General features: G+C 39.9%; 1 protein-coding gene across 1 annotated transcript in view; it reads right to left on the minus strand.

The window, feature by feature from the left end:
* Window positions 1-18063, minus strand: part of AGPAT4 (1-acylglycerol-3-phosphate O-acyltransferase 4) — a gene marked incomplete at both ends in the record, with an annotated part of 61806 nt that extends 43743 nt beyond the window's left edge. The window contains one exon of the mRNA XM_080342798.1: window positions 17886-18063. Within this exon, the coding sequence (XP_080198924.1) occupies window positions 17886-18063 (178 nt within the window). The remainder of the gene's footprint in view (window positions 1-17885) is intronic.
* Between the last annotated feature and the right edge of the window lie 7145 nt (window positions 18064-25208).

Here is a 25208-nt window from a genome sequence, read left to right on the forward strand (position 1 = left end):
CTTAAGTCAATCTTCCATGCTTAACTCATATATTTAGGAAGGAAATCTATTTTCACATAATTTCTCTTATCCTAATATGTATTCTTACAAAAGTCTTAATTTCTACATAAAGCAAGTTTATCCTCTTTAGTTTCAACGCAAACAAAAACACTGATTTTTGAAAGAAAGCATTTCAGAACAAAATGGCATACCAAAAGAGAAACATTTGTTGCTCTAAATCCATGCCTTCAACATGTTCAACCTGCATTTTCAGTTACTCACAGAAAAATGATTGATGATAAAAGAGACTACCAGGTGCCACAGAAAGTAACCTCTATCAGAAATTGGAAAAGAAGTGTATTTGTTTAGAAAACTGAGCAAAGGTTAATTTAAATCCTAAGAAAATCTGCAGTGCTTTTAAATAAAACCTCTAGTTACCATTTCATAGAAGTGTAAACATAAAAAGAATGAATTGCTGTCTCTTCAGAACATCAGAACAAGAAAACTAGGGGTCATGGCATCTAAGGCTTCTGTACCTTTCCATTAATATTTGTGGTTTGCTTTTGATTTCAGATAACTAGCGCACTCATAAGAAATATCCACATATTACCAGAAATAATAAGGTACAAACAATTTATTTTTAGGAGTTAAGGCAGATAACTTCTACTCAGTCTTCTTGTGCACAACATATTCTATCTGAATTGCAGGATGGGAAACAAAAAGCTGACTGAGTACCTGTATTATATCATCAGAGTTAATGGTGAATAGTAATGGAACCTCTGTCACTTTGAGAACATTGTTCAGAACAAAACCATTACTCATTTTCACTTGCATTCCACTAATTCCCTGTCTCTGCCTGTAATCTTAACAGCACCTCACCATGTGACATCTGAGAGACAAGAACTATGTCCCGGTGCTTATTTTAGCTTCTTAATCCCTAACAGTGACTTTTACAAAATGTTCTTTAAAGGGACAATAAGGCAAGAAACTACAAATCAAACAAATGGCTTTCATGAATTAAAAATAAAGTACTACAGTTCAAATATATCTCTGAAGTACACATAAAGCTGTGATTTTTGTACTGAGTGTAGCATGTAACCCCTCAAACTGAAGTTATCCAAATACATAAATAAACAAAAATCTCCACTTTTTCTTACAAAAAATATAATATGAATCAGAAATAGTACATTCTGTTAAGAAAGACATACATCCGAAGTACACAACAATATTACACCACAGGTAAGGCCACGAGTGCCTCGCACATCACATTTAGTTTGATTGTGCTTGCATTAATATTTCCTCAAAACTTAAGTGCAGCAAGGAAGTTAGAAAAAGGATCCACAGGTAGAACATTGCAACCTGCTCAGCCAGCCTGCAGCTCATGTGCTCCAGCAGGTGAGGACATGAAGGCACCACTAGCTGGCCTGTTAGCCTCTCACTGCCCAAACTGAAAGGGTGCCCGCAAAAGAAAAAAAAAGCATTACTGGCTTCCTCCTTTCTAGCCCCAGCAGCTCAGTGTAACACTGCAAAAAGATTGGGCACAGACGTAACGTAACTACCTTCTTGCTTTCACATGTCTCCCACAACACTGTAGTACTCTTAGAATTATTTGCATTGAATAATTTTCCTAGGAAACACAGGTTTAGCTCACATGGTACATGGCAACTTTGCATAATAATCAGGCTCATAGTCTACGCTCTTTCATTCAGTTTCCAAAAAGGCAGCCTCTGACAGTCACAAAAGGCAGGATGTGCTTGTCTGGTAACCAAGACATTTTCCTACTCGAGGCTTTAAAATTATGAAAAGTAGCAGCCAGACACATCATTTCAAATAGGTACAGAAGTAATAGCTATTGTTTCTTTTAAAAGGCACGATCTGACTTGTCACAGCAGTAGCAAAAAAAAAGACCCACAATGCAAACAAGGTGTGTGCATTTCGGGGGTAGAGAGGTATCACAATCAGATGCAAATGCACTATTGATATTTCTTTCAACTTTATCACAAGTATTTCTAGCACAAAAGAATCACAGTGAAAAACATAGAAAACTTCAAGATTTAAGTGGGGGATGCAATATTACACAAAGTATATCAGGTACCAGAATCTTTTCCCATTACAAACTGATTAAAAGCATACAGAAATCCCAGAACAAAGAAGGCAGCCTATTGCAAAAGTGGGTGATTTCCTTGAACTTAGCTAGAGAATTAATTTCTAAATTATCTTTACCACATTTCTTGCCCCAGTTCACTGAAAATTAAAGATGCACAGGACCCATGCGACTCACTGACTTGGATGCAGTGTTTATCTGCTTGCTAGGTGACGGAGACAAAGTTATCCTCTTCCCCCCCTTTAGGCCATAGACAATACTGATTTAAAACCGATTGAAATACTCTGCTTTAATTCCGGCAGGCTGACATTTCGTCTTTGCATTAGGAAGACTTACAGCTTTTTAAGATCAACTCGCCCTGATGGCCATCTGGGCTTCTCACAGGACTTCAGCCACTTGAAATTGAGAGAAGCACCAGTTCTGGTTGCTGTATCAGACCTATCAGGGGCAGCCTGTAGAGCTGTGAGGTTGCCAGCTGGCACTGTGCCTGAGGTCTCTGAGGTTCTGTGCAGGCCATATGGATCTTCTCTAAGTCTTGCCTAAAGAGCTGGAAAGCAGAAAACCAGTGCAAATAAGCACTATTTAGCATTTAAATTTACTGACCTTATGTGAAGGCTTAGACAATAACCTCCTGTGTTATCAACAATGCTGCTTCAATGTCTTTGCAATAGCTTGCACCACAACAGAACCAAGGGACAGGAAGGACCTAGGGGTACTCCAGTCCTGTCTCACTATGGGCCTGTTATTTGAAAACTGTGTAATTCTTAGCAGTTCAGATCTTTTTCCAACTGGAATTGGCATGTAGTTTGACAAAGTGGAAGAAGCAATGTCAGCAAGTTCAACTGAAGGACAGAAATCACTCATGACCTAGGTTGCTGCGAGCATCATTCCTTCCTATTTTTTTCTTACTGCCAAGGGTGTGACTGAGAAGCTTGTGAAAAAACAGCACAGGAACAGAAGACAACAATCCAGACAGATGCCATTCAAAGGCTCCTCCAACAGCCTGGCTCTGTGGGGTGAAGCTTTCAAGGAGGCTCCCATGAGGAAGAAGTCAACCCAGAGTCCTCCAAATCCAGATGTTGCAGCACACATGATGACTCCTTGACACAGTACAGCAGAGGGGCAAGGAAGCAGACCTTAAAGTTCAGCAAGAAACACTTTGATGTATGAACTTTGTGCAAGAGGTACATCCTCTTGCAGAGTAAGATGCAGAGTAGGGAGAAGAGCTTCATCTACCAGACGGTCCCGATCAAGGGGCTAGCTCCAAACCCAAAGAGGAAGTCTCTCTCTTTTAACTAAGAAAAAATAGCCAAACAGCAAAGGAAAAATAAATCTAAAACAAGATTCAGACCTCTGTTTTAAAATACACTTTGATTTTCAAACCAGAGCTGGCTATTTACTAAAAAAAAAATTTTTAAAAGCCCACACAACTCAACAAGGAATGTGGCCAGGAAGCAGGGTTTCATCTCACATGCCCAGGTTGGTTCCAGGGTGACCACAGAGCCCACGTGCCATTGCTCACCTTATAGAGAGCCAAAGTATGGCACACAGCCCACAGACACAGTCCCAGGGAGGAAGGTAAGACAGCAATTCTTTTACAGAGCACAAGGGCACACACAGGCTGCTGAAAGCCGAGCTCACTGATAATTGTTCAAAGGTGTGCTCTATGCAGAGGTAGCCTGTGACTGGCAAAGAATATGCTGAAAAGAACACACTTCATAAATGTGCCATTTGGAATCTCAACATATGAACAGAGAAACCACTTGAAAGTGGTAACAAGCACCTCCTTCCAACACTTTCTTATTTGTCTACATATCTTCAAGATAAAAATCACAGATTAGGAGAGAGGATTATATATTACATAGTTGAAAACCAAACCAATCAAACAAAAAAAGCCAATCCTACCCCTCCCCCCCAGCTGATTCTGTAAACTATAAGAATTGAATGCAGCTTTAAACTGAAATGTGATTTTTGCATTAGTCATAATTAAGCATTAGTTTCTGAAGACTGATGGTACACAGGTTGGGTTTTTTTTCTCCTCCTCCCCCCCAAAAAATATACACTAACATTTACTTAAGTTAGCCAGATCCTCAACTAGCATGAAAATAATCCTCGATTCCAGTGTAGTCACTGTTACACCATGCTGAGTTATACAAAATAAAGATTAGACTTGTCACATCGATTAGAAAGCTAAAGTTTTATCTGTGGTTTGATCTTCTTGGCAATTTAACCTCAGTGCTTGCAGAGTCATAGAATTAAAACCTGCATGTACACATGCATGAACATATGTTGCTTTATTGTGAAACATATGTTGTTTTATTGAAACACTGTGGCTGTAATTTTGAAGGCCAACATTACAGAATAATAATTCTGGTCCTTGCTGTGCCTCAGCTCCGTGAACACAATCCATTTCATTTTCTTACAGAATTAAGACAACAAACACTTTATTGATAAAAAGCATTTCACCCTTTTTGATGGAGTGTCATCAATGTTTTCTCAGATGAAACATACCAAATGAGATAAACTACAGACCATTTAATACAGCCAAGCCTGCGTTTCTGTAACACAGCCAAGCTATAATTGCTTTGGGAACCAAGATCAGAATCAGATTTAATGTGAGATCTTAAATGCACACGCCTTCAAGGTATCCTGAAAGTCACAGTATTTCAGATCCTCATAGGGGCTATGATAGGAAATGAGAATTTGTGGTTAAAACCTGTACGTGAAGGCACGTCTCCAGTATTTGAGCCGGCTGCTCTGATCTGGGCACAAGACTTGCACAGGACCCTTCCAGTTACTGCAAGTGCACTGGCACATCACCTCATTTCCCAGCCTCCTCCCAGCTCCATTCCCATATTGACTTCCCTCTCAAAATGCACACTGATCACCCAAGCTTGACCAAATAGATTCTCTCTTTCTAGTGTGACACCCACAAAATGTAAAACAATGTTCTTCTTCAGATGCAAAAGAAATTTTAGGTCAGCATATGTATTCTTGAAACAAGAGGTTTCAATGGATGCTGTAGCCCTGAACTAGAGGGGTAGAAGAACATGGAAACAAGTTTTGTTCATTTTTTTAGCCACTGTTCCTTTTAAACTACCTCTATGCTGAAAGTTAAAAGCAACCCTCCCTTCAGAAAAAAGCAGCTGCACACTTCAAACATTTCATTTCAGAGCTTTTTTCTGTCTTTTATCCCTACACAATCTGCCTACAAAATAGCTGCTTCTCTCCAAGTTACAGAGCACGTGGAACAAAGCCAGCCTTCCAAGTACAATGGGTTTAACAAACACAGATCTGCAGTAGTCAGTGTTTTGAAATGCTCTTTTCAAACCCTTCATGGAAATTAATTATTTAACAGCCACGTGTCAGAGATATTTGTCTCACATTTGAAGGCTCCGCTTACCATTCTTCCCCAAGGAATTTAGCAATACTCCTATGTTTCAACATACCCGCAGTTCCTCGTGGCAACAGGACCAGTCAGTGCAGGTGACAATCAATCAGACACATCCTTCTGCTCCTCTGTCCACCAGGACTGTCCCGAAGAGCTAGCACATGACTCCTTGCTGAAGACCTCATGAGTCACCAAAGGCAGCAGCAGGAATGACATTCCAATTGTAAAACCAGAATTCAGTAAAAGTGCCCTTCCAGACAGCCAAGTTGGTCCCATGAATTTCTTCTACTAACATGTATTTTTCACGTCTCAAGAAAGACATCCTACAAAAGCACTCACAACAGGGACTGTTCATATATGAGAGCGGACAACCTTCCTATCCCTTTTTTGATTTTCCCTGTTTAAAAATGTGATCATGATTACACAACTTTTCTGCAGCAACAGAGAAATGTCAGAAGCTAGAAATAAAGGACAGACACCAGCATCCCTACTCTTTGTCTGAAGGCTAGAGACAGCATGATCATTCCCACCCCATTTGGGACTAAGTACTCAACAGTATTTTCAACCTTCTCACATTCTTCATGGGAGCCACCTTTGAAAAGCTGTCCTGAAGGTTACTATGGCACTCCAATATGCTACATAACACAGAAGAACCTGGCATACCACTGCTCTTAATACAGGTCCAATTCCCATCTTTCCAACATACAGAAAGAGCTTTTCAAGGACTTATTTACATGGCACATACACTGAGCAGTAGCACACATCAGGTCCTGTCTTCATATCGTCTTGTCTTCCTCATTAAGTCACTAAGTCCAATAGTGTAACCCACACAGCTTGGGATGCTCCTGCAATATTGTTTGCCCTTCTGCGCACCTGCACTTGCATAATCGTCTCTTTCTTAACCATCATTTGCTTTCCACATGAGGAAATCTATCACTTGTTATAAGAATAAAACCTGTACTCATGGATCTGGCATTCCAGCCTTTCTAATTCTCACCAGAGGACAGCATACGCCTACAGAAAGCTACAAGCTGTCACCATACACCTAAGGAAATTGAAATCACCTTTCGGGAAACCTTGAATTTTAAGCATGAATTAATGCAGATTTCTAGCACTGAGTCAGAGCCTATGAAGGCATTAGGAAGACAGACTTCATGGTGAGCTTCAATCCAATTAGACATTTTCTGAACCCTCAGCATTTAAAAAAATAGTGAAAACATAGTGTCATACTAAAAGGAAGAGGTATGGTGGTGTCAATTCTAAACTCTCTATAAACTAAGAACGTCTGGAAAATAAAGAAGTATGTCAGCTATTTCGCCTGTGTATTTTCCTCCTTCACAAGCACAAAAGGCAATACATGTTCAAATAATAAAACTTTATATATTTCAGTGGGTAGGGCGACTCTTATAAAAATTCAGTTGAGATCAGTTTGCATTCAGTTTCTGAAAAGATAACCCAATCCAGCCAATGAAAGCACTTTTCCGAATACTGCAAGGTCAAGATCCCTCTCCCTATCTTTTACAAAAAATAGTATCACAAAAGTCTGTCACACAGGCCCTACAGAGAAATGGTTCGAGTTTGAAGAAAGTAATATATTCTTTAGTTCTCTTTACCTAGCTTGGCTGTATGGAGTCCTCAGCAAACTGCAGAGTATTAGCACACTGCACATCTTCAGATAAGACATGATATGAGCTAGGGGAAAAGCCGGGAATATGTCACGGAATTGTATGCATTTGTTTAAAGGAAAAAAAAAAAAATCCAATAAGAGCCTCGCTGCAGCATTTGAGGGTAGTACAGGAAAGGAGCTCCTTTACCGCAGCAGTAAGAGCCCCTGTCAAAAGACTCAGAGCTGCAGATCTCCCATGCTTTCCTGAAAAACAAGGGTAAGCTGCTTTATAAGTGACAGCAAGGAATTAAATCTGTACATCACTCTATTTCCTTACCTAACACAGGCAGCAGCAACATTCATTCATCAAAATCATTAGCAGTGTATATTGTTTCCTGGATCCTTTTCTTTTAATGAATCCACATAAGTACAAATGAGCAGTAAGAAATTTATGTACAATGGAAAAACACTCATGTATTAGGAAGCTCACTTGTTTTTTAACTTTCAATGAAAACCCCACACTCAGAGATGCAATATACTGGAGATTCAATTTAGAAACACAGCTAAGTGAACTGAAGAATAATCAGACTGAAGCGTACTTCCCACTTTAACACCATGAGAAAGGAAATGTTAGTTATATCCACTCCAGTGCAATTTACTTGAGTACAGAAAAAGCACACAGAGGTAAAATACTAACAGAAGTGGGATAACAGAAGAGCAAAACAATAGACTCACAAACAATTGCACTGTAATCTCTTATACCTCTATCCCTTTGTGGTTCCTTATTTTGTTTCAAATATTATTTCAGCAAGGACTGAAATGGGTCTGGCAAAAGCATAGCTGCCTCCCCAAAGCCAAGCAGATGAAAGAATTGTTTTGCACACAGTTCCATTTGGTTTCTTGTCCAGAGTTAAAGGATTACTACTTCTGAACATGGTGTTGGAAGAAACATGTTTCAGCATAGGCCACGTCAAGATTGATGTAAAAGAAATTCAGCAACATACACTCCAATTGCCCAACAAGACCCTGCTACCTTGCAACAGTCTCCAAAGGGAGAAAAAACCATAATATTCAAATAAGAAGTCTTAACCTGAAAGTTGTGAACAAATCACAGGAAATAACCATTGAGCCATAGAGTACCAAGCGTGTGCACTCAGAACCTCTTTTATCTCAAGTGTCACACTGAAAAAACACAAGTACCTGCTGAAAGGAAATATTGCTATCTACTGGTTTGGAAATCCTTCTATGAAAAGTTAGTCAGATACCAGATACTTTCACTGGGCCACCTGCTGAAATCCTCGCTGCAGGAGGTAGTGTTCTTCCCCAGATAGGGTTGGGTTACTGCTAGTTTGCATTTATAACTGGTGATGATGATCAATGGGCATCTTTTCTGGAGGGTGACATAGGGTCAAGAGACTACCATTCAGATTTAGTACCACTTCAGTAATTAAAATCAGCCCCATAGCTAAAATGAGGTTACTATAAATATACGTCTCTTAAGAATTTGATCCTCTAATCGCTATTTTCACCTTCATGAATAAACAACTGTAGTACCAAACTTGTACAACACGAATGTCTTCATACTCTGTGCTATGACTTGGATCATTAGATATGATGTTCCTGAGTCATGTCATATGGAAGTACTTTCATACACAGTTCAAATTTACCCCAGTTCAGGAATCTAGGAGGCCTGCTGGCCAGATTCAGTGCCTAATGAAAGGTGCTAGAAACTCTGTGATGCAAGATGCCAGACACCAAACAGAATGTGGTTCACTTCCTATTGCTTCCCTGCCACCCCTCTGCAGTCTGCAGGCTATCACCATCACCCTTCTTCAGATCAGGAATCTGAACGGAGGGGAAAAAAAAAACAAAAGGAGGAAAACAAAAGCAAAACAAAACCAAACCACCTCTACAAAGGTTGTGACAGAGAAGATGTTCTTTTCCTTAAAGAACAGGCTAAGTGCCTCTCTAGCTTTTCACCAGTCTTAGACAGAAAGTATCATTATCAAAAGATGCTTTCACATCTGTTTTCCCAGAAAGCAATCTCTTTCTCCTAAACTAAGAGCTGGTCTTAACAGACCATATCCCTTTTAGCTTGAATTAGGAACTCCGCTAAAGGCCATGCGCAGATGCTGTTCAGTCACACACCTTCACGTACAGACCAGCTCTGCACTCACACAGCATGCCTGCAATCAGTGTGTATTTATAGTCTTGGTTGATGCACTAAAGCTCACTGTCAATACCTGAACCACTCTGAAAACTGGGTAACTACACTTGCCAGTGGCATAAAATCAGAGGGACTGGAATGTTATTAGTTGATATAGCCAGTCAATGGTAGCAGACAAAATATGGAGGTATGTACTATACACTGCAGAGGGCTTATTCATAGTGATGAATGTAACTTCACTGGAAAAAAGGGAGTTCAAGCTGTGGTGAATGCAGAAAACAAAAACATTACCTTACTCTACCAGCAAAATAATGGAGAACCTACTGCAGTGATTGGCTCCTTCAGTCCTTCCAAATTAAAGTAGAGAAGCAAGATTCGGTCTCAGTGGGGAACTGTACAGTATTGCCATGAGTACACAACAGATATAAAGAGGTATTAAGAAACAGGCTGGAGGAAGGCATTAACAAATCAGAGTATATGATACTTCGGAGGAGACAACTTCTACTCTAATAAAATATCGACATTGTCAAAGCAAAGGAAACTAATACTTTTCTGAGGGCAAAACTCATTTCAGGATGATAGAGATCTACCTGGACTCTCTGGAGGCTTCAAAAGGGAAATCAACCATAAGAGCAAATACGATAGAAAGAAACTGTATATGCTCATATGTGGTCATGCACACACAAGCTTGTAGGACAATAATTCAGACAACTCAACAGTGGGATACTGGGGCACATGCCATTACATGACAAGAGAATACTCAGCAACAAAAAGAAAATATTTCAAAAACACATCTGCAAACAAAAATAGTGTGGTCTTCCCGTTACTGCTATTATAGAATGGATCCTGACTGATTTTATGAATGGCATTACACAGCCTTCCACTTGAACGGTCAAGAGGTTCGTATTTCAGTATTATAGCTTACATCTCTAAGTCTGCTTCCTGGCCCCCTGCCCCTAAAAGAATACTCAGACCCCAGAATCATAGAATCATTTTGGTTGGAAGAGACCTTCAAGATCATCAAGTCCAACCATAAGCTAACTCTAGCACTAAACCATGTCCCTAAGAATCTCAACTACACACCTTTTAAACACCTCTAGGGATTGTGAATCCATCACTTCCCTGGGCAGCCTGTTCCAACACTTGACAACCCTTTCCATGAAGAATTTTTTCCTAATATCCAATCTAAACCTCCCCTGGTGCAACTTGATGCCATTTCCTCTTGTCCTATCACTTGCTACTTCAGAGAAGAGACGAACACCCTCCATGCTACAACCTCCTTTCAGGTAGTTGTTGACAGTGTTAAGGTCTCCTCTCAGCCTCCTTTTCTCCAGGCTAAACAGCCCCAGCTCCTTGAATGCATGAAGCAAGCAAGAGCTGTAAAACACATCAGTACAGGCTGCAGCATACTTCATAGTTTGAAACATTTAATCTACTGATTTCTCAGCATTATTTTGTAAACAAATAGTGATACATGTTATTTACCAACAGATGTCTTCAGGAGAGGTACAATCAAGAGAGCTCTTTGCAAGACTGTTGACCTTCATATGTTTTGGGAAAACAAAACCAAAACCTTGAAATTATAAAATTTAGATAGACAGACTGTTTAAAATGGGAACATAGTTTCACCCCATATTAACGGAATTATTTTTTCTTAACGTGAAAAGGCAATCTAGCTGTAGAAGCTAACAATAACAGAGTTCATAACTTGTTGTGTATTATTTTTAAAGGAGAGGAATACCTTCTGCTGCCCCTACTTTGACAGGTTCAGTAAATCAGATACTGCTTTCTCCCATTCTATTGCCCTTGCAAGCAACAAAAGGTGAGATCACACCTGTCACTTTGCTCATTTTTCACTAGATCTTTTTTATGATGCAGTACTAAGTATGTTACTACATTACTTATAAGGAAGGGAAGAAAAAACAAGTTAGACAATTAAACATTACCGCATAATGACATATATGATGACTTTTCTCAGCTCCAAGCATATTTTATATTTAACAAAATCTGTCATACACAATATACCCCCATAAAATCATTTTCTGAGACCAAAAGATTCCAAAGAGTCAGTGATATCCATCATTCTAACAAAAGCAGATTTTGGAGAAAGCTAATAATCCACCGTATTGTATACAGCTCAACGATCGACATCAATGACTGGAACTTAGAAGCAGGATATTCCCAGTCTGACATGCAAACCCCTACTTCAGATTTGCAGTGAATATGGGAGGACACCTAAAACTACATTACAGAAAAGAGGTATGGCAATGGTTTGTCTGGAAATAATCAAGGTAGCCCAAGTGCTGAGAACAAAGTTGCCACAGTGTCATGGAGCTCAATGTAGGCTACATCAAACAGCTCACCATCTGCGCAGGTACTTTGGTACCTGCCTACTCAGATCTCCGTGCTACCGTAACTATCTTGCCCTCAGTAGTAGAGTTTATCTACATTAAAACTAACATGAGCATTTCCTTAGTACACTCTGTTTCTATAACCATCCCCATGGCGTGGCTTAAAGGAAAACAAGAAGGCTAAAGTGATGGTCTAGCTCTCCAAAGGTTCAAATCAACATTTTTCTCTTTGCATGACTATGAAATCTGGCCTCCAATTTTCTTGCAATATTTGTTGTAAACTTTTAATAGCGTTTACTAGTGGCTTCATATGGATGTGGTGTGTGGAACAAAGATAACAAAGGTTTATACGGACAAGTAGCAATTGAGAAAAAGTAATTTTCCACACAATACTCAAAGCAATGTTGCAAACAGGCTAAGAAAGCAAACCTAAGTGCCCTGTGAAAGCTCTTTGCTTGATCTACATTAACAAGCATAACTCAGTTTGCTTTATAAATAAAACACTGCAGGATTATATTAAAGACACTGTGACATACCCTGAACAACAGCAGACTGCTTCCTCTGTAGTCTAAGATGGTGGTAGAGGGAAGCAGAGGAAGAAGAAAGCCCTGCTTCTTCAGGGCCCTCTTGCTTCCCACTCTTTCCCACCTATTTAACTGCACCAGAGGAGAGAATTCTCCTATCTGCCCCAGCATCACCTCAGACTAATAGCAAACGAAATGGCCAAGGGCTCCTCTGAACTCCAAGCGGGTAGTGGGTTGTTTGGGGAAACAAAATAATCTTGAGGATTAATATGGCCCTAATACTGCCACAGAGCCTTAGCTGGATACCCAGTTCTCACATTGCAAAGCTCATAGTTCTACATGGAAGGAATTGGCTTTACTGCCACATAACAGCCAGTCAAGATGATGAACTTAAAGCAGTTCTCAATTTCCTCTGGTTTTGTTTCTAGAAAGCTCAGTCACAAGAAGCATCAGTTTCCATCTTGTTTTCGCTGCAGTCATTGAGCAAGCACCAGGGTACCTCTTTCCATGCAAAGGGTCTTTCCCTCAGAGGGATTTACAAACTGCAGTCTACATAGTGTAACTTTACCCAGTGGTGTAATAACACCCCTTTCATCACACAAGAATAGGCATTAGTACTACGATAATTTATTTATGAAGGCAGATTAGAAGCTAAATCAATTGCTTTCAAAACCTTTATGCACCTGTCTACATGACTCTGCTATTGTTAGCAGACTTTTTGCCTATGCAAAGTTCACCTCATGCAAAGAGTCAGCAGGAGGCCAGTTTGCCACTCACCCTGGAGCAACAAGGTGGATCTCAGCACAAGGAGAAGCTAATTTTCCCCCCCCACATTGGCAGCAAGAAGACAAGTTATCAACCACTGCCCCACTCGCAGGCAAATCCCCTCCTGAGTAAGTACACCCTGCACCACTACAGAAACCATTTGTCCTGGATGTGCAGGTCCCTTTCTCATGGTCTTGGCCCACGGCAGTGTCATGATGCAAACAGCCCATGGGAGCCCAGCACACCCTGCTTGCCCCTGGGTAGCCCTGCACCAGACCACCCAGCACAAACTGGTTCAGCAAGTACAAACCACTGCCCCAGCACACTGTGGAGTCCCTGCACATGGCACTCATAGCCCAGACAACATGTTCCCTTTATGTGTCTGGCCAACTTTACAAGCTAGTGCAGAAAAGCCTCATGTACCTTTTGTGGTGGTTTCATGTCCTCAGATAAGGGGGAAGAGGAAGATGCATTCCCACCTCTTCCAATTCACGCACAAACAGCATCCATGAGAACTGTAATGTATTCCATATTAAGTGCTTCATTCCTTGGCATGTATCTTGGTGCTCAGTCTTTTGGAAAAAGACACTGAGGACAAGATGTCCTCAAATTATTTAAAAAAAAAATAAGATTGACTGCTTGCCCAACCTTTGTAATGCCATCTTCCAAGTATATTTATTTTTAAGACTTTTTTTTTATTGTTACCTCCATGTTGAGGTTTGTAGTGTTCAATTTCCTTATTAGAGGTGCACTCTGTGGAATCCAGTATTAGTGAGAGTTTATCGGGGTTGTAATTTTAAAACAAGAGGATTAACAAGCAGATGAATCAGTCAGTGAATACACACTTTGGAGCCAGAAAATATTTTCTGAAAGTTAGAAGCTCAAAGGTTTTGGGTTTTTTTGTTTAGGTTTTGTTCGTATGCTTTTATTTATTTCTTTAAACTAAACACGGTGTGTAACCTTAATAGACTTTTAGCTCATTTCAAGATGAACACAAACAAAAGTCTGTTCTTTTCAAGACGAATGTACAGTCTCTGCAATTAACACTCTTCAGTAAAGGCTGAGATGTACTAAGGAGCACTAGAACTAACCATTACCTTGCAGATATTTGTCAGATGGGATAATGGAATCAAACAGGAAGAGTTTATTCATAGCAAAACAAGAAAAGTATCTTGGAGATAAAAAAGCAACACAAACTGCAATCTGATGAATGGATAACACACCTTGTGGGGAGCAGGAAACTTGAGCTGAACAAGGCTTCTAATCTGCAATTAAAGAACATTTATCCAATTCAAATGTCATAAAAAGCCATGGCAGAAAAAATAGCAGTTTATCTGAACCAATTATTTCATTTGCAACACTGTCAATTAGAAAGTTTTCCCCAGTGCTAATACATAATAAAGCAGGTCAGTAGAGAAGCTGAACTCACCCTCCATGATCAACCCAGGACTCACAATTGGTCTGAAGACAACAACTTCTCAACACCCATTATTGAAAGTAATTTGGTGTGTGCTGTTAGACCTGCTCTGTTCCATTAAAAGCAAGCTGTTGCTCTACTTAATCCTTTCCACTGTAAATTCAAACCAGAAAGCAGGTTTCTACCTCTTCTCTAACTTGCACTGATAAACAGAGGTTCAAAGTCTATGGCTTTAGCCTGCTGTATTGTCAGTAGCTACAGTGAGCAGCAAGAAGTGGCAGCTCACACAGCTCCATGTCCTCAACTACCAAACCACAGTTACTCTATACTGTCATTTTATGGTATGAAGCTGGTGAAGGGTCTGGAGCACAAGTCTCATGAGGAGCAGCTGAGAGAACTGGGGCTGTTCAGCCTGGAGAAAAGGAGGCTGAGGGGAGAACTTACCACCCTCTACAACTACCTGAAAGGAGGTTATAGGTCTCTTCTCCCAAGTAGCAAGTGATAGGACAAGAGGAAATGACCTTAATTTGCACCAGGGGAGGTTTAGGTTGGGTATTAGGAAAAATTTCTTCATGGAAATAGCTGTTGAGCATTGGAACAAGCTGCCAGGGAAGTGGTTGAGTCACCATCCCTGGAGGCATTTAAAAGACGTGTACATGTGGTGCTTAGGGACATGGTTTAGCGGTGGACTTGGCAGGGTTAGGTTAATGGTTGGACTCGATGATCGTAAGGGTCTTTTCCAACCAAAATGATTCTATGAATGCTTTTACTTGAGCTAGTGTAGCTGGATTCATGTAAACAGACAAGCACCCCCAACTCATGTTGGACTACTGAACTATGGACAAATCATTAATCACAATAGCAGTTTAGCTTCCTATATGCAGTATGACAGCAGACATTGCATTTGGAGAAGTGAGACTATTAAGTTGTTATATTAGAAAGGAGACAGGAAGACACAGGTTGGAAGAAAATTCCGCCACTGCTCAAAATACAAAAAAATAACTTTCCCAAAGACCATAGTGTCAAAGATTAAATGCTCTCCCCTGATTTTATAGAATCACTTATCTCTACCTTTGACATCAAATGGAAACTGACTGAACCTGCAAGATCTACAGGCAGCTGCTGCTTTCCTTCCATTCTTAAGCTAAATGATGCCCACTCTGTTTCACTCTTGGTTGACCTGCTGACTCAGGCTGTTCTAGCCACTTGAAAGCAACATGATGCTTCTCACCATTGCAAAGCACACGTCTCTCTACATTCTCCAAGGCTAAGCTTCATTGTCTCAAACCCTAACCTGTTTCCGTGACTTTCACCAGACCCATACAGACTCAAGTTATTTATCATTCAGCATACCAATGGCCCCCAAAAAGCATTATCTTTCATACACACTGCTACAAAAACACATTCCTTTATTTGGTCTATTTTTTTCTTCAGTTCTTCCAAACACTTTTTTTAATTAACTATTATTTTCCCCTTTTCAGATATCATTCAGATAAGGGCAACTCATATCAAATGCTAGCTCGCTCCGTTGTAAAGCTAAAATAACTGTCTTTCTCCAAGAGATAGACTGTTCTGAGCATGGTTGGGCAAAAATCTCACAACACAACCTTTTCCAGTAACATCAACACTGAAGACCAGTTCAGCAACCTTGACTACAAAGCCATCTACCCAACCAAGGACAAGCATGTAGCATTACTCACTCTTACAGTGACCAGCCCCCAGTATAAATGAGAGTAGATTGAGGGCAGCTAAAGTATTCAGACTCTAGTGTAGCTGATGTCTCTGCACTAAGTAGCCAAAAGGAAGAATGAAGCAGAAGGTATTGCATGAAAAATAATCATACCAGACCTATATCTACCTGTATACAGCTGTATGGTATTTTCTACATTCCACGGCTTCAAGCATATACTAAGCTACCATACAAAAGGTAGAAATCTGGCCATAGTCATGCCACTGTTTGTATATACAAATGAATAGTACTTGCAAATTCAATACTTCAGGGATATACTCATGGACATCAAAAATGAAAGTTTTCAGCAGGAATATGGTCTGTTTATTACAGAAATAATAAACGAGCACCCCTGATTTATTTGGGCCTATACATGCTGATGCAACTTTCAAATTTGAATCAAAAGTATGCTTATAAAAATGCTTTGAGTAGTTGTACATCAGACTCACTGATGAGAAATAAATAATCCCTAGTGGCCTACAATTTGAGACATGTGGCAGATTTCTCTCTCATGCAGTTCATTACAAATACTAATGATGCTTTCCCTTTTCAGATTCCCAGTGGCAGAACAGGTGAGCTGAAGGAAGCTACTTTGCTGCATTTCTGCAACACAATTCTTCAACACTGTGTTGGAGGGCTGTTTTCCCCTGTGTGAAACCATCAATAAGTCACTTGGCATTGACAGTGACATCACACTTGAATAACCTTTAGGGAGCCTCAAAAGGCATGCACTTTGCAACAATTTCATTTTTAGAAAAGACTTCTGAGTTTCAGAAAGGCCCAGTGAAATCTCTCTGGAAGGTGGACATCCTTAACATCCCGCTCCCAGCTACTGAACACAGGCACATTACCCCAATTTTTAACAACTTCTGTGGGGAATGTTTCCTGCTGTGGAAGCAATTATGTGGAACTCAGGAGCTGCAGTGCAATAAATCAGTGCTGAAACTGCAGTCATAGCTCTTTAAAAACAAATATATAAGCAGACTGATAATATCAAGAAAACTACAAATGTTTTGATAATCTACTGTTGACAGGTGGCAACTCTACCAACCTCGACTAACAAAGAAGAAACAAATGGATACAGGTTTCATTCATTCCACTGGAATTACCTGTTCAGTCAAGTGTCAGTGAATTGTCACATCTCCCAGCAGTTACAAAGGTCTGATCTTTCTACAAGTAATATACTGAGCTTACGCACCCATCTCCCTCAGAAAACAAAAATGACGGCAACTCCTGCTTCTTTCAATGTTTACAGGCTACCTGCTGTATTCTACACTAAAATTATAGTGTGTACTGTATACATACAGGTGCAGCTTAAGGTCTGAAATGCCTATTCAAAGAAACAACAGTTCACAACTGGCTTAAGAAAGAAGCATATGGAATCAAACATTTTTCCTTTTTCTGCTGTTACTACCCAGTCCTGAACAGTACTCACACATAGAACACTTAAACCAAGATCAAAACCAAAACCATGTATGATAAAAAGATTGAAACAGTTATTGGAAGTGACTTGTTAACACTGTAAGCCTACAGATAATGCATCTCAGCAAGTTCAGCTGTTCTTTGGTCAATATTTCTCATTTGGCTTAATGGAACATGATGGATAGCTAAACAAGAGGCAGTCTTTCTTCAACATCCTGAGTCAAGCACATATCCCAATATAAAAGAGCAAAACATTTCAGCAGAACAGGACATTTCAACAAAGCATACATCTCTTCACACAAATGCAGCTGCTGTCGGAAGCAGTAATGACCTTTAAATAGGTTGCTTTGAAATGTTTCAGAACTTTTCTACCAATTGCCTCAAGAGAAAATATTAAAAGACTTCAAAAAAAACCAAAATAAAATCTTACGGCTTGAAATGCAGTAAGCCAGCCTGCAGTTGATCCTCCTGAACAGTTGCTTGTTGATTGGCCAAAGTATAAGTGTAAAGAGTTGAATGAAGTTAATGATCAGTCCTGACACTATAAATATGTAGCAGATCAGAAGGTGGCAAATGAATTGAGACTTCAGAAAGCCAACGATGTCCATGATTTGCTGGGAAAGCAAGAGGGTACCTTCAGACCCAAAATCCAGAAGACAACCTGCAAAACCAAATAGTATCAGCAGTTACAGAGTGCATTTATTTCTATAAACAGACTGCTAAATACAGACTTCTGTCTTACACTTAAATACAAGTTAATTATACTGTAGAAAAAAAGGCCCGATGACAGTATTTGCAAAAGGAAGCATGGAAAGAAAATATATTTTTGAATCACTTTACAGTAGGCTTTGGATACAAATTCCCCCATTTCAGTCCTAATTCTGCAAAACCCATGAGCATATGATGCCATTCCATGGACCACAATATTCCTCTATCAGGCCTTTATTGATAAAATATGAGCAAAACAATCCACTTATATTTTTATTTGAATTGTCTGTACTTCATAAGACACATACTGTGGCCTCTGCTATCTTCAAGAGCAGTTTTCAAGTAAATACTTTAGAGCTTTGTTTTCAGTTGTGCCTTCCTCTACAGGCCGTGCCAGCTATGCTGCTCAACCAAGATGTAGCAGCAGCCTCTTAATTCTAGCTTTATTGGCTTTTTCTCTTGTTACATTCAAATAGCAGTTGATTTTGGCAAAAGAATAAAAGCTTGGCTATGCACAATACACACAATTTGTTCAATTATTCCTTGACACTGTAATTCTGTCAGTTATACTCCGTAAGCCCAGAAAGGAAACATCAATAACAGTACTGACCCGTGACCCAGCAGTGTTTCCAGAAAAATCAACTCTTAGGTTACTTAAGAAATGTTTGTATAATTTTGGAAAGGACTTTAGCAGCTGAGCATTCAGAGGAAGCGTCCTCTGCCAAGTATTCTGGCCTACCAAATACCATACTGACCCCCCACCACCATCACTACCACCAATGCTAGGCTTATTTGTTAGGAGAAAAAATATGAAGATATGATCTTTCAGCAGACAACACCCCAATATTTTGAATACAGTTAAGTAAGAGGTGCTGTCACCCTGTTCCATTCTCACACTGTTTCTCCCTCTGATGCGTAGAAGAGTTTGCTCAGGGAAGAAGCCCCGAGACAGTATTTCCAACTATGCCAGTCATAGGCAATAACAAAACTGCAGCTGTCAGCATCCCAGGGAATTAACTGATGAAAAAAAAAATCCTTATGCCTATCCTTCTAGTTTATATGAGACGCCATTATGTGAGGCACTGAGTCTAGATCAGTGTCCTGAAACATTTGTTTTACTGTCCTTGCTGACTGTGCTAACCACAGCAAAGAGCACACACAAGAACTGCTGCGAAGCAATAGGAAGTTATTTAGCCAGCTTTTCAACCGCAAGAAAGGTGAAGAAAAATTTAAGAAAGAGAATCTGTATTGTTGTATAATTTATATAAAGAGTTTATGGCAATCCCAAGTCTATTATTAGTAGACAAAATGTGCCCTTTGTGTATCACAGACTTTGTTCCCTTTATCTCACTGTACTATTCAGTACCAAAGCAGACACCATCTGTAGTTCAAATAGCAGAACAGGCCTCTGTTCACTGTAGTAACTACTGTCACGGTACTTGCAAAAAGCTTTTCCAGCTTTAACCAACAATTCCATTAAATCTACATTTCTGAGGGTGCCAGACAATTTATTAGCATGAGCTTTGACCAAAGGCTTTGTTTCTGCTGAAGGCTAAGTAGAATGAGAAATGTTGTCTAGTAGGAACCATTGCAGTGATTCATGACCCAGCCCCTCCATCACGCACTTTGAAGACAAACACTTCAACATCCAAATAACTAAATACATTAAAAAAAAAAAAAAAAAAGGCAAACTCAGGTTTTTAATAAATTTCAATAAGTTTACAGTGATAGATACAGATTGTACTTCACCAAGTAGTGGGATTAGATCACTTCTTTTAGAACAGTCAGAATGTGGAAGCAACTGGTTCCTTACTAGTGCATGGTTTAAAAGACTCTGCAGTGCCCGAAACCCTAGTGACAAAAGTTTTTGTGCCAGCTGGCCTGTTTAATTCCATTCCACATAATCTAATGTAATTGCCAGATACCAGTAAGGAACTGGATTTAAAAAAATAATTAAATTATAATATTAAAGCACTGTCTACCTACAGTGGGAACCTGAAAATTCACTATTTAATATAATCAACAGAAATCTACTGTAGTAAGCAGTTGATCAACTCACCAGAATGCCAGTCCACCAGTTCATTTTTTTTCCATTGTAATAGTAGTCAAATTCCATTAAAAAGTTATGTTTATTTGAATAATTTACTTCATACTGGATCATTAAAGCAAAACGTCACAGAAACAAAATAAACAAAGATGAGATGACCCTGATAAAACATAATTACTGTCTTACAATTTTATGAAGTCACAATGGAATGTTAGGAAGTAATTTATTCTTTGCATTTATACCTCAGTCATCAAATTTCACTTCTGTAAAGCTTCTAAGACATGTTTTAAAGGCAAACTAAATCTACTTAAGCAATACCACTGAAATGCATCTAACCTAACCTGCTTGTAAAAGGAACAAGAAACTAGAGCCACTGCTTACATTTTGCTTTTCTGAAAAGTTGGTAGATTAGAGAGATTAATTTTATCTTCTGATTAAATGCAAGCTGTTTTCCCTACAAAATTTGCAACCCAAACACTGTTTACAGAGTGCTAGCTATGAATTCTGTTTCTCAGACATAAGCTCATTTTTATAAGATGTTTTTAATATGATACTTTTTTTGGAATGTTTTTATTACCCAAACTCCAAGAAATGCAGTTTCGTCTTGGTACAAGCAATAAAAACATAGAAATTTATTTTCAAGATTCAATTCTAAGCTTACAAAAGATGTCTAGAAGCTTGCTTCTGGAAGTTCATAGGAACTTCTTCCGCTTACTAAAGTTCCTCATGGGTAACATCAACGTAATGCCAGTTTAAGTGATAAAAGAATCAGCTCTTTAATTCTTAATCCATGAGGCTAGTTTAATAAATTACACTGATTTCCCTATCGATAATGACTGAAAATTACAGCAATGCTTTGAAAACAAAAGGGCCAATCAATGCATTTTCTCAGAAGCTATTAAGATGGGAGAGCTGCCAAGAAGTTCTCTTCTATCAAACACCCCTTAAAATGAATTAGGAGAAAAAGGCCAGCCAGAGCATCAAAAACGGACAGGGACATTCTCTAATACCAGTTTTCCTTTGGATTTAAAACAAAAGACTCAAACCTCAAATGCCTGTCTAGGGAGCAAGTCAAATGCAAGGATCTACACATGTGACTGAGAGATTGCAGGGTCAAGTTTAAAAGCAAACTCCATTACTATTCATCCTACCCTTCCCCCCCACCGGTTTCATTCTTCAGCAAGATCTACTGTTTTCTACTTCAACTATTCTCAGCATTTCCTCTGCTGAGAATAACAGACCAGGAGGACAAAAAAGTGATATGGAAGGTGAACACCTCTCTTCCCGCAGAGGCTGCTGCCAATTAACAATGCTATTTCATACTTAAAAGTCTGTAACAGTTTTGAGATTACAACTAGTGATCCCATAAAAACCACAACTGTTTGCACTTCCATAGAAAGCACAAGAATGAAGAAAAGAACGGTCACGCACCTTATCCAAAGCTTATGTAGTAAATAGAGTCCTTGGAGGGTGGAAAGCAATATCGTACCTATCTGACAGCATTTGGACTAAGCTAATATTGTCTACAATTACAAATAGAGGCAAGACAGCACTATACCCAGTTATTTTCTAAATAGCAATGTTTCAAGCCTATGCAAAGGTTTTTACTTGTCTCTCCTCTTTGATAAAGTCCTTATGTGCTTTGCTGCAAGTTAAGAACAACCAAGTAGATGATGATGACAATGCCAATTTTTGCATTTTCTCATCTAAATCAGTGTTGGATGAGTTACAAAGACCAAGACTATGAAACCATGCTTAGGTCAGATTACAGCACTTTCAGTAGTGCCTCTAAGTAAATTTCAGTTGCCATCAGAACAGCACATATAGCAGCACTGTATTTCATTTCAGAGTCCATTCTAACAATGCTTCTGTATATAAAATATATATGCAAGGCCTCTTTCGGTCAGTGAGCATCAAAAGTTAACAAAAGTAAGGTAGTACCCATGTATGTATTCACCTTCAAGGAGAATATATCTGTACATATCACACAAAAAAACCCTCTCAAGTCTGAAAGATGAATTATCCTCTATTTGTCTCATGCTTAATTAGGGTTTGCATCACTTCTTACCCTCCCCAACACTACCTCCTGTGTTGGGTTTACATGGCAAGGTTTTGGTACTAGGGGGCTTGCAGGGATGGCATCTGTGAGAAGCCACCAGGAGTTCCCCCCCACACACCTCAAGACAGAGCCAGTTCCAGCCAGCTCCAGAAGGGACTTGCTGCCAGCCAAGGTTGAACCCATCAGTGATGCTGGTGGCACCTCTGTGATAACATATTTAAGAAAGGGGAAAAATGCTGCACAGCAGCTGTGAGTGAGGAGTGACCAACACGTTAAAGAAACAGCCCTGCAGACATCAAGGTCAGTGAAGAGGAGGAGGATGTGCTCCAGGCACTGGAGCAAATATTCTCTTGCAGTCTGTGGAGAAGACCATCATGACAGAGATATATCCACTCTGCAGCTTGTGGAAGCCCCCGTGATGTAGCAGGTGCCCTGAGGGAAGTTGCAGCCCACTGAGAAAGCCCGCTCAGGAGCAGGTTTGTCTGGCAGAAACCACAGCCCATGGGGCACTTGAGGTGGAGCAGTCTATTCCTGAAGGACCATACCCTGTGGGAGGGACCCACACTGGAGCAGGGGAACATCATGAGGACAAAGGAGCAGCAGAGAGGAACTGTTATGGACTGACGGCAACCCTCTTCCCCATCCCCCTGCAGCATTCAGGGTGCAGCAGGGGTGAGAGGTAGAAGAGCCTGGAATCAAGCCTAGGAAGGAGGGGCTTGGGGGAAGCTGGTTTTAGTTTTGTCTGGTTTTACTGCCCTACTCTGTTATCAATTGGCAATAAATTAAATTAATCTTCCCCAAGTGGAGCCTATTTTGGCCATGATGGTAACTGTCCTTATCTAAATGCACGAGCTTTTTCATCTTATTTTCTTTCCCTGTTGTGCTGAGGAAGGGGAGTGAGGGAGCAGTTTGATGTGCACCTGGCAGCCAAAGGTCAACCCACCACACCTCTTCAGAAAAGCCCCAAATCAGGGAAGAATTTGAGCATATCTTAAGTCCCTCCCCAAAAGTTAAGGGAATTTAAGAATGTTTCTCTCTTCCTGAGAGTCATGCATTCCTGACTGCATATTTTCTAACACATACCACTACAAAAGAGAGGTCAGTCAGTTTGGCTGTTTCAAAGAATGAATATAATCTACCAGCAAGTTTCAGGGTTTCCAATTTACAGACTTGCTATAAAACTGAATTTTTATTTATTTCCCATTGAGCACAGAGATAATTAGCATAACAGAGGATAAACTGAAGAAATGAAAGTAACTCAAGAGTTTTTGAAACAGTTATCGTATAATAATACTTTCACCTTCCCCTTTTTTATTTTCTTCCTGCTCTAATCTAATGTAGATCAGAGCAAGACAGCTATGTGAACTCTGTATGCCTGCCAGGATGCAAGTTCTCTGTGTATGCATACTCTCTGCTGGTAAAATGCACACCATTGCTGCTGTTAGCCCTGACAGCCTCGGTGCTTGTCCCCTAACCGTGTAGAAAGAGACGTGTTTATACAGCAAGGCAAGGAGGATGATGGCAGCCTAGGAGAGGCATGCATAGTCTTGGAAGGAATCACAGAAAGTCCTAAATTGGAAGGGACCCACAAGGATCATCGAGTCCAACCCCTGTCCCTGCATATGACAGCCCTACAGTTCACACCATCTATCTGGAGAGGGAAGGATGGAGAGCTGCTGCCCAAGTTCTGGTGAGAAGCAGTTTAGTCTTGCTCGTGGACTCCAGGAGCACAAAATATTCAGAGAAGAAGGAGCTGACAAGGAAGCCAAAGGGAGCTGGGCTTAAACACCCAGCAATATAGAACTGGAGGTGCAGTATTTAGGACTACAGGGCTTGATGCCACGGGAGGTGTTTATTTGATGAGGGTAAACCCTTTGAAATCAAGCACTTCTGTTCCAAGAAGGATCTCCTGCAGAGATCCTCAAAAAAATATGTCAGAGAGAAGTACAGCAGTTATCTCGGGTAAAGAACATCAAGGTCACAAAAACAGCTGTGGAAGGCAAGTTGCTTCTTTCCAGTATGCCAAGTGTTGCTCTTCAACTGTTTCCCACCCAAGTTTCTGTATTTTAAGGCATTCTAAGATACATATGTATTTCTCCAAAGCATAATTATCTGCATTTGGCTTGGCAAACTAAAAGAAAGAGCTGCATTAAGATATTTAAGACCTGGAGGAGTCTATCAGAGTTCAGCTCTAGAGTTCAGTTCTGGGGACCACAGAGTTCCTCTGTTTCCTCTTTTACTATATCTGGGTCCATTAATCTAACATGTTATTTGTACTGCCAACAAGGGCAATATAACAAACATAAGTCAAATCCAGGAACTGAGCAAGAGAGCAGGACTAAAAAACAAGCAAAAGTTTAAAAGAAAGAATACCTAGAACCTAAGCAGGATGTGGGCTATGCTGTCACACAAATACTAGCAACCTGGATAGTTCCTTAAAAAAAAAAAAATCTAGGACAAGCAACTACTTCTAATGTGCTTATAGACAATTTAATATTTGCTCTCATAAGCAACATTAATGGCTTCATCAAAGGTAACCAGGCCCACGCATTAACATAATCTAGCACCCTCCTCTATAAAAAACAACCCCTCTAAATAAGTTTCTACAAGTCACTTCAGTGGATGATCTAGATTGCTGCAAAAGTACAGGTGGATTACCAAATAACAGGGTCTCAATGTCTGCAACAAATTAAGCCTCAAATATAAATACACATACGGATAGATGGATGCTTTTGTGCTTACAATACAAGAATTTGTGTTCAGAACAGTCATGGATGATTTGAAGCAACTGTACACTTGAGGTAGAGAGATCAGAGTCTGTCTAGTTAAACCATTCATCTGTGAGAAATCTCAATAGTGAGATCCACACCATCGCTCCTGCATACGGGAAATTAACACATGAAAAACTACAGAGGCAGCAGCGTCAGCGCAGCAGGATG

The sequence above is a fragment of the Nesoenas mayeri genome (assembly GCF_963082525.1).
Source record: "Nesoenas mayeri genome assembly, chromosome: 3".
NCBI lineage: Eukaryota > Metazoa > Chordata > Aves > Columbiformes > Columbidae > Nesoenas > Nesoenas mayeri.